This window comes from Rhinopithecus bieti, unplaced genomic scaffold (assembly GCF_001698545.2).
Source record: "Rhinopithecus bieti isolate Rb0 unplaced genomic scaffold, ASM169854v2 scaffold_2827, whole genome shotgun sequence".
NCBI classification, from domain to species: domain Eukaryota; kingdom Metazoa; phylum Chordata; class Mammalia; order Primates; family Cercopithecidae; genus Rhinopithecus; species Rhinopithecus bieti.
Genome location: NW_016804135.1, coordinates 1,629,958 through 1,641,120, shown reverse-complemented (window position 1 = coordinate 1,641,120; position 11,163 = coordinate 1,629,958). Strand labels below are relative to the sequence as shown.

The following is an 11,163-nucleotide window of genomic DNA, read 5'->3' as shown; positions in this document are numbered from 1 at the left end:
AAAAAAAAAAAAAAAAAAAAAAAAAGTTCCAGGGTACATGGCAGGATGTGCAGGTTTGTTAACGTAGGTAAACGTGTGCCATTGTGGTTTGCTGCACCTATCAACCCATCACCTAAGTATTAAGCCCAGCATGCATTAGCTATTTTTTCTAATTTTTATTAATGCTCTCCCTTTCTCAACCCCACCCCACCCCCTAACCGGCCCCAGTATACAGGTATTTTAAGAAACATTTATTTATTTTTATTTTTTTTTAGTCCTGGGCCTTGAATCTAAGCTTTGGATGTCAGCTTGGGTTAATTTTGTGATTTGGATAGGGAAACCAGGAGGACAGAATTGAATTTCTCAGAATGTCATTTGAAAATGTTTGTTATTTTATACTGTACTGTCATTTATAAAATAATTCTATTATGACAACTTTACTGCAATTTTTTTCAACAAATTGGCTGCAATTTTGCTTTCTTTTTGACTTTTCTTTTCGTTTAAGTAAGTGTGTAGAAAACAGAAGGGACAACTTAATCATATGGTGTACAACTACCATGTAGATCCGTGAAAACTGCAAGACACCCTGTATTTTCTACCCACTGTTTCTTTGTACATGTCTTTCATTCAGACATGAACAATGAGAGTTCACTGAGTTTTGAGCCCTCTCTGATGTGCATGGATTCTTTTGAGTGAAGAGGAGACAAGGTTTAACAGTGAATGTGGTTTTTCATCTCCTTACTATTTAAAAGCATTCCAACTAACTTTCCACATCATCTTAAATTTAATTATAAATTCTCAGGAGAAAGGAACCCATGATGACTCAGAGTATAAAACTAACCTTTAGCTTTGTCATTTAAAGAAAGTAATCCAGTGGCCTACTTCTTTGCCCCTTGAGTTGAAGTTATGTTGTCTTAAACTTTCAGAAAGAAACTGCTCTTCTAGGTGTTAACACAAGACGAAACAATGTGTCTTTTTGTTCCAACCCTAAAGGAGCCACAAAGAACAAGATAAGCTACTCCTTGAAGAGTCCCTCACATATTTTAATATTTAATTGACATTGTTACATGTCATCTGGTTTTTGTTTTTCATATTCTCTATTTCCAAATATCTAATTATTCCATCAGCAATATATATCCTCATATATAATGTCTATCCAATAATAACATATATTGTTATAATAATTCATTTTATAAATCTTCAGGGGATAGCTTATCCTGTTCTCTGGCTCCTTCAAGATTTGTACAATAAACATATTATATAATTATAATTATATAATAAGTTAATTATATTCATTTATTATATAACAAATATAGCACTCCACAATGTTATATATATAAAACATATATATAGTTATATGTGTAACATATATAATATATATAATACTCCACAATAATATATATTTTGAGGACAGAAAGGAACACATATGCTTCCTTCTTTTCTTTTTGTGAGTCAGGGTCTCACTCTGTTGCTCAAGCTGGAGTGCAGCAGCATAGCATGGCCATAGCTCACTGCAGCCTAGAACTCCTGAGCTAAAATCATCTTCCCACCTCACCTTCAGAGTAGCTGGAGCTACAGGCACGTGCCACTATGCCTGGCTAACTTTTAAATTTTTGCAGAGAGAATGTCTCACTGTATTGCCCAGGCTGGTCTTGAACTCTTGGCCTCAAGCAATCCTCTCACCTTGGCCTCCCAACGTGCTGGGATTGTAGGTGTGAGCCACAACACCCAGCCACATATGCTTTCAATATTTTGCACAATTAGTACTAGACACTTATGCACTTAACTCCCAGCACCCCCACCCAAGAGTGTGTAATGAGAGAAACAAGCTAATTGAAGTAGTATCTCATTTTCAGGTAATAGCATTTAACATTTGTAAGTGGATATTTCCTTCTCAATCATAAAACTTAATGAGCAAAGTTACTCTTAAGTTATCTACTTAACGGAATTGTTCAGTGAACTACGGACATAAGCCCATTTTTATACAGGTTGTGTCTCTGGAAATGTTCATCATGGAATTACACTGTGTTAAAGTGATATTTCATGTAAAAGTCACACTTTTTATTTGATGAATATATTTCTCATTTTTTCAAAATAATCTTCCAGAAAAGCATATTAAAACATAATTTCTATTTTTCCCTTGGTTTTAAATGACCATAATAGCACTATGGACATGGAGCTAATACTGTTTTGTTGATTAGATATGTATTATGTGATATAAGTCTTTTAATGAAGATAAAACAGATTAGAAACTTAGTCTTCATCTTATAAAACAGCACACAAACCATTAGCATATAGTAGTGTTACTCTCTGAGAGCAATTTTCCATTTGCCAAATATCTGTGATGAAAGACTAAATATATAAAGCAAAGTATTCCACAGGACAGTGAGAAAATGTTTTATTCCAGCTTTTAAAGGTATAATTGACAAATAAAATGATATAAAGCAGATTTTTGGATTAACATCTGTATTGTAAACTAAAATAATTTTCATATGTAGCTTTGCATTATCATTTGAATATATTTATATGCCAAATGATAATATCTTTCATTACATTCTTACAACTACATAACAACTACATTAAAACATCTTTTTATGAAGCACAAAGTTCATGCTGTGCAATTAAACTAGTTTACCATAGTTTAGATTCATTCATTATATCCATCCAGTAGACAAGTATTTATTAAATGGCAGTTCTATGAAAGGTATAGCATCAAGCTTTAGAAATACAATGATGAGGCCAGGCACAGTGGTTCACGCCTGTAATCCCAGCACTTTGGGAGGCTGAGGCTGGCGGATCACTTGAGGTCAGGAGACCAGCCTGGCAAACATGGTGAAACCCTGTCTCCACTAAAAATACAAAAATTCGCTGGGCATGGTGCAGGCGCCAGTAATCCCAGCTACTTGGGAAGCTGAGGCAGGAGAATTGCTTGAACCCAGGAGGCAGAGGTTGCAATGAGCTGAGATCACGCCATTGGACTCCAGCCTGGGTGACAAGAACAAAACTCCATTTTGTTATTTCAAAGAAAAAAGAAAAGAAGAAAAGAAAAGAAATACAGTGATGAACAAGACACCTAGTCCTTACTTTCATGTAGTTTTTCTCTAGTGAGGGAGATAAAATAAACAATAATTAAAAATTAATACTCATTCTAATAAACTTCCTGAGGGCAGTGATTTTTGCCTATTTGTTCACATTTTAGTATCTCTTCAATTACCTAGCATATAATACACAATGAATGAATGAATAAATGAACAAATGGCCAAGTGAATGAGTTCTTTGAAAAGGTCTCTGAAAAATATCAATTGGGTAAAGGAAGTCTAATTTTTGCAGGGTAGTCAGAAAAGAATTTCATGGGGAGATGACATTGAAGTAATGATAGATAGCCATGTGGTCCTGGGATGAAGGAAGGAGAGGTAGTGCTAGGCAAAAGTGGTCAAGTTGTGTAAGAAATGAGAAAGAAGGTCTTTAGCCTTTATAATTATAGGAAGTTTTGAATTTAAGTAGTTGGGAAGTTCTTGATGTATTTAAGCAAGGATGATTTGATCCACATTATGTTTTAAAATTCTATAGTATTGTTATAAAATCACAAAGTTAATGATGTAATATATGTGTTTACTTATTAGTAATGTATAATAGAACTGCTCTTGTGCGATATATGTACACACACATATATATGTATTTTCCCAAGTTTTCTTAATTGTAATGTAAATGTAGAAAAGCACTAGGCAAATATATATTAACTTACTGTATTATTTTGGCTATGGTTTTCCTTAATTAATTTTGGTGCAAACATAATTAACTCATTACCTGCGTAAGTTTTGCATTTCTGCCACAGTTGAGTAAACACCATTAATTTAGGATATCAAATGGAATTCTACTCCATGAAATGGGAGATGGTTATTCTTTTTTCCCTGTACATTTAAAATAATTTTAATAAAACATATACCTTTTCCTTTTTGCAGTTTTTTTCTATGGTACATGAAAACGTACTGTCTCCTGTTGTGGAATTTACTAAAGTTTCCAGTGAGTTGCAAGTCATAATAGGGTTCACCAAACATTCAAATTATATATTCTCCTTTGAATTATTCATTTTTTCCCCATTTTCGGGTGGTTCTCTTTTATTCCTCTTTACTGATATTCTCATTCATCATTCATACCTTCAAGAATAAAATCTTGAAGGAAGCATTATCTGGTTAAAAAATATACTTCCATTGTATCACTTTTATTTCTTCCCCTATCATGCAAGGATACATTATCATCATTTCATGGTGAATTACATATTATTTTGTTACAAAATGAAATCAGTTCATTTGTGTTTGGCTCCTTGGAAGGTTACTTCTTAGTCCAGAATTTTTTAGAATCCACAAGATGGCTCACCTTTTAAAATATTTTCCCAATTCCATAATTTCAGATTACTAACCTCTTCTTTCTTTTCTTCTTATTTTAGAAGGATATGGTGAAGAAATAGCCTGCACTCAGAATGGCCAGATGTACTTAAACAGGGACATTTGGAAACCTGCCCCTTGCCAGATCTGTGTCTGTGACAATGGAGCCATTCTCTGTGACAAGATAGAGTGCCAGGATGTGCTGGACTGTGCCGACCCTGTAACGCCCCCTGGGGAATGCTGTCCTGTCTGTTCACAAACACCTGGAGGTGGCAATACAAATTTTGGTAAGAATGTTTAGGGCCAACTCATAATTGATCCAGTTACTCACCTTTATAGTCGCAGTGTTTTTCACTTTCAGCGTTCAGCAACCCAAGAGAATAATTAAGCAGCTTTTTCGGGGGCTTTTGGGGTTAATGATTAATGATTTTGCTCACTCACTTTATCTAAAGTTAGATAGAAGCAGACAGTAATTTCCTGTCTTCTTAAATATCTGAAGTATTTGGGGCTGAATTTTGAGTGGTTATGTCTAATCTGAGAATTTCTTGAATCACTTAAGATGGTCATTTGTTACCATATGCATGATGAGTGCCTCCAAGTTATTTTTCAGTTTCCCTTTAAGTCCATTAATGCCTAAGAGAAGATCTAGAAAACACATTTATCCTCAATGATGCCAACTTTGTCCTAGTGAATGGAATACTTATTCCTAATGTAATTTAGTGCCACAGCACCCTGTATTACATTGACTCTTCTATTTTTTTTTCTTTTTGAGACGGAGTCTCGCTCTGTAGCCCAGGCTGGAGTACAGTGGCGCGATCTGGGCTCACTGCCAGCTCAGCCTCCCGGGTTCACACCATTCTCCTGCCTCAAGCTCCCTAGTAGCTGGGATTACAGGGGCCGCCACCACGCCCAGCTAATTTTCTGTATTTTTAGTAGAGATGGGGTTTCACAGTAGCTAGGATGGTCTCGATCTCCTGACCTCGTGATCCACCCGCCTCGGCCTCCCAGAGTGCTGGATCACAGGTGTGAGCCACTGCGCCCAGCCTACATTGGCTCTTAAATGCAGAATGCTTTTCATGTTGGCTAGGTAAAGAATGAAACAGATTTCCATGAGAAAAAATAATATAAAGTATAGCTTTTAAAACTTCTTTGAAGAAAAAGTTTCTGTGTTTAACAGATATTATGTATTTCAGTATGAGTACATATTTTAAAGATACATGTCAGGGAAACAAGTTTATATTTATAGGTTTCAATAAACTAAGTAAGAGCAATATTAAACCTTTAGGTTATTTGTGTTAGCAATCATGAGACTTCTAATTCATCATTGTCAAGACAATATCAAGGCTTTATTTTGTTTTTCAAAATTTCATTGCAAATAACAGCAAATACAATAAGGGTTTCAACAGTATGTACATGGAAATAGATAGCAACTTACCTCTTCTCTGCCTCTTGAACAGAAGCAATGTGCCTTGGATAAATACCTACACTCAATTTTCAGTAATGTAATAAGAAATATATAAAAGAAAGAATTAAAACCAAGACATATAAGAGCTACCCAAAGCAAATGCAATCATCAAAGAAGCCCAGGAATAAAGTAAAATTAAATCTGTGGGAATAAGTGAAGAGCAAATGGGAACAATGGTGGCAAATATCAGAAAACACACCAAAATGTACAGTCTCCTTCAAATGGTTGGTCTAGGAGCTGGCAATCACATTATACACAGATGCCATAAGGTAAAAAGTGGTTGAGTTCAGCTAAATTTACGAGATAAAGAACACACCATAAAATGCATTACTGTAGACCACGTGAAAATTCTGACCTATCATTTTACCGTGAACCAAAAAAAACTTAATAAAGTAATTCTCTTTAAGAAAGAAGGCTATAAAGCAGAAAAAAGTAATGGTCAGAAAAGAAATGGAAAATCAAGTCATCACAATAAAATGAAGATGAAATGGGAGGGATCACAAGGAGAGTTGATATTACACAAAATAAAGCAAGGGCCATGAGAATAGGAAAATAATGAATTACAATTTTTAAAGAGTTAAGAAATAATTGATGTGGAAGACAAGCAAGGGATAACCCTGAAGACAAGTACCCAAAGAAAAAAATAATACAATTGAGTGGAACAAATAACAACATAATACAATAAAAATTTTGTGAAGTAAAATAAAACTTTAATTTCAATATTTAAATGGCAACCACATGTCTGAAAAATTGATCCAAAAGAGTTAACAGAGACATATGTAACTTATTTAAAGTCATTAAACTTTAAAGATAAATAAATACTTCTTTAGAATTCCAAAGAATAAGAACAGATTATTTCTAAAGGGAGAAGTTATTAAGACTGGTCACAAATTTCTCCACAATATCCAGTGTCAGAAGATAGTGGATCAATATATACATATTTCTTAAGGAGAGAATATGGTTAATTAATGTTAAATATAAATCCATTCTCTCCTTCAAATGTAAAAGCTATAGAAAAAATTTCTCTGGGGATATTGTTTCTATAAATTTCCCAGGGAAACTACCATCGGCTAAATGCAAGACAACCAAGAGTTAATTGAGGAAACTGTCAAAGAACTTATGCGAGCATTTATTATATTTAACTCTAGAAAAAGACTAAAACAAAAGTGTAAGTTAGGGTGACAGATGGGACTGTAAATATTATAGCTTCTGACAATGCAGAAATAATTATAAAATTTACATATAATGAAAGGGGGAGGCAAAAGAACGTATGAACTAGAGTGAGTTTGGGTGAAAGTCAGAAAATATCATTCAAACCTGATAAATCACATGAACAAAGTAGTGGCACATTTAACACTACAAAAGTAAATGCTAAAAAGAACATTTCCTTGTTAAAATTGAATGCTAGAAGAAAACCTGAGGGGCATGTAAGAAAAAAGAAATACTGTCAATTTTATCTTTGCTCATTTTAGTGGAACTAATAGAAACTGTCTAAACAACTATAGACCTATGAGTAATGTAAAAGAATGTTAACATAATTTAACAGAATATGGAATATAATTGATAGAACTTATATATAAATCTTTTAAACATAAGAAGTTCTAATACACCAAAGATACTTCAAAACATAGTGAAACATTTTATTTTAAAATTTTAATGAAAATCATAGTTCTATGCTTATATAAATAAAAAAGAAAGAATAAAAGCATATTCATTTAGCATCTTTCTCAAAAAGTTAAAAAAAATCAACAAAATAAACTGAAAGTAAGTAGAAGAAAAAATTGTAAAGGTAAAACAGAAGTTGAAAAGTGAGAAAACTGCAATATAGTGGAAATAACATGTAAATTCAAAATATGGTCCTATAAAAACCCAACCAAAAGATCTAACCTAAAGCAAAAAATGATAAAGAAAAATTGCCTAATGAAAATAAAACAACATAAAAGAATTATTAAGAGGTCCCTTTATTCAATTGTATCTTTATAAATTTGAAAACCAATATGAAATGAATAATTTTCTAAAGACAATGTAATTTACTAAGACTAGCCCTGGTAGAAAGAGAAAATCTTAGAACATGGGATTTTTTTAGAAAGAGACAGAATTTGTAAAGCAGCTAGATTTCCCAACAGCGGGAGGTTTTCACAGTTGTGTCAAACAGCTAAAAGGTCTTAAAAAGATGGTTTTTAATGCTTTTAAAACCTTCTTCTTGAAAACACTGAGACAGCAAACTTTCAAAGTTTTGCTATTGAAGAAGTGAATTATTTCACAGCAAGACGTAATGGAACAGCTGACACGCACAAAAAACTATGAACTGATTCTTATAAATATTTTTTTAAAATTTCTAAATAAAAAGTATTAAGTCTATTAGCATATTAAGAGAGTATGTGTCATGAAAAAGGTATAGCTTATTTTACAAATGCATAAGTATTGAATATTAAGCAAAGCTATTATAAAAATAATTATCTTTAACAGATCGTATGAAGAGAAAGGGAATTAATTCTTGTATAATTAAAGTAAAACTGTTTGACGAATGAGGTCGTAAATATGATCAGTAAATACTTTTGATAAAGACAGTTACTAACTTGGTAATAAATGATAATAACACAATACAATATTTACACCTCAATTTAAAAGTTTCATTATGCTTAATACTAAAAGCATCCCTACTAAACACAAAGATAGAATGAGTATCTATTATCACCATTACCATTTAACAGTACTGAATGTGCCTGAATAAATAATTTGACATTAAAAAATGAAATCAGAGTTTTGAAAATCTAAAAGAGGAGCAAAACTATCCACTTGCAGAAAATACAGTTGTATGCTTACAAACCTGTTAAATTGAGAAAAAAAAAAAAAAAAAAAAAAAAACTACAAAAAATAAAATAATTTGGTAAGACACGAGAGTGCAAAATAAACAAGCAGAAATTAATAGATTTACTATATATGAACAATTACATCATAGAAGAAATAATAGGAATAAAAATTCCTCATTTGTAATAGCAACAGATGCTTAAGGATACACAAAATGTATGAGATTTGACAAACGTTTTTAAATATTGCTAATTGAAACTAAGTCTTTAAAAAACTGAATGTCATATTATGTTCTTGGTTAGAAAGACTAAACATTACACTCACATAAATTATCCATAAGTTAATTAGTGACTTTAACATGATGCCAGTATAAACATAGCACACTTTCTTTGAGAATTCAACATATTGTAAATTAAAGTTTACATAGATTAAATAAGAAAGAATAATCAGGCAAATCCTTAAGAATAAGAGCAATTAAGGATGACTAGCCCTCCAAGATTTTTAAAAGGATTCATTAGTTTAAAAAATGTGATGTAGAAACCTGAATAAAATAAAATCTTGAAGTAGATCCAAATATACATGGTCAGATTGAATACAATAAGGATGGCATCTTCGCAGTGGAGAAAAGAAGAATTATTTCATAAACCTTGTTGGAATAGCTAGGCAATCATCTGGAAAAAAAATTAAGTTGAATAATAAAAATATATTCTGCACTAGCACAAATTCTAAATAAAGCAATGATTTAAATGAGAAAAATTAAATCATAATGATTTCAAAGATAACATAGGATAATTTCTTTATAGACTTTAAAATATATGATTTTATTAATTCTGACTCAAAGCCCAGAAGCCATAAAATGTACAAAAATAATAACATTTGTGTGACACAAAAAATGAGCAAAGTAGAAATGTTTGCAACTCAATTCACAAAGAATTAATATTCTTTACATATAAAGAAATGCTAGATATAAAAAAACCAATAAAAATACAGGAAAGGGAAGTTAGCTAATCATTCAAGCAAGGAAATACAAATGATTTTTCAATATATGACAAGACTGTCAAATTTTCTCATAATAAAATAAATGTGAATGAAAACTATACTGAGCTATCATGTTTTACATATCAGATTGGCCAAAATTAAAATGTTTGATAGCATACTGGGTATCACTGTGTATTGCTTGTAGGGAAATGTGTCCAGATTTGTGGAGTGTAAAATGGTATAATTTCTATGAAGGGACATTGGTAGTATCTGTCAAGTTACCAATGCCTATACCTTTCAACTCTAAAAGGATATTGGGGAATTTATCTTACAAATATACTTGCATGTAGCATATATGTAACAATTACTCATTACAATATTTTTAATAGCCAGCATGACCTCCATTCTAGCTTACCCAGGAAAACCTCAAATTATATCAATTTTCTTGGTATAATAAACAATAGCTTTCCCTTTCATTCTTAAAATTGTCCTGGTTAGTTGATAAAGTACATTCCAGTGATAACAAAAGATTAGAAACTATCCAAATGTCCTTAATGGGTAAAGGTCAAGATTAATTAAATAGATTGTGTTAGATTAATATAGTGGAATCTTATAAAAAATTAAGAAAAACAATAAACTATATACTGATAAGCAAGATCTGTAAGATTTAACGATCTATGTGATATACAGACAAGTGAAGAACAGTATTGAAAAAGTAGAAAAATGAGTCTATAACAATTTTCTTAAATATGCCAAACTAAACTTGACAACAACATATAAGAAACCAATAGTAGTGGCCTCCTGTGGGGTTGGGGGTAAAGTGGAAATAGGGAAAATAGGACTGGATGGAATGAAATTTTTTCGTGTGTAATTGTATACTTTTAACACATTTTTGCTTTTGAACCATATGAATAAACAGCCTTACTCATAAAATTATAAAAGCAAAATAGAGAATATTGATGAAATAATTCATTATAGCTTTAATAGTTAATTTAATAATTTAATGAACTTTAAATGTCATATAAATTTTGTGAAGAATATTAATATCATGTTAGAATTTTCCAAAAGATGCATTTTTTGCCTTTTATGGAAGTGTTGATTCAAAACCTTTTGAGTTCTGCTTACTGCTGAAGAGTGTAATCACTATCACCGTAATTCTGACTCCAGAAGAAATCTATTATTGAAAGTAAATATTTAGCAGATTCTCAATCATTGTTTCTTCATAAAATAACACATTTACTCTTTTCTTTTTACAGGTAGAGGAAGAAAGGTAAGTGCTACTTTGCATTGTTTCTTTTTCATAAGCAGAGTTATATCCAATACTATCCACACAGAACTGTGCTCTGAAACGTTTGAAAGCTTTTGAAAAGTACAAAGTACCATACAAATACATTGTGACAAGTATATGAGCACAGTTCAGCTACTGTGTTTCCAAAGGACAGATGCCTCTAACCATTCACCTTATGGTTAATTTCTGTTTGTATATCTGTTTCTGCCAGAAAGTTGTGACATCTTTAGGGATTGACAGTGTCTTACTAACCTTTT

General features: G+C 31.9%; 1 protein-coding gene across 1 annotated transcript in view; it reads left to right on the top strand.

Moving 5' to 3' along the window:
• The window catches only part of COL5A2 (collagen type V alpha 2 chain), a 169,781-nt gene that overhangs the window by 78,935 nt on the left and 79,683 nt on the right, over positions 1 to 11,163 (top strand). The window contains 2 exon segments of the mRNA XM_017865465.1: positions 4,427 to 4,651; positions 10,875 to 10,888. Of these exon segments, the coding sequence (XP_017720954.1) occupies positions 4,427 to 4,651; positions 10,875 to 10,888 (239 nt within the window).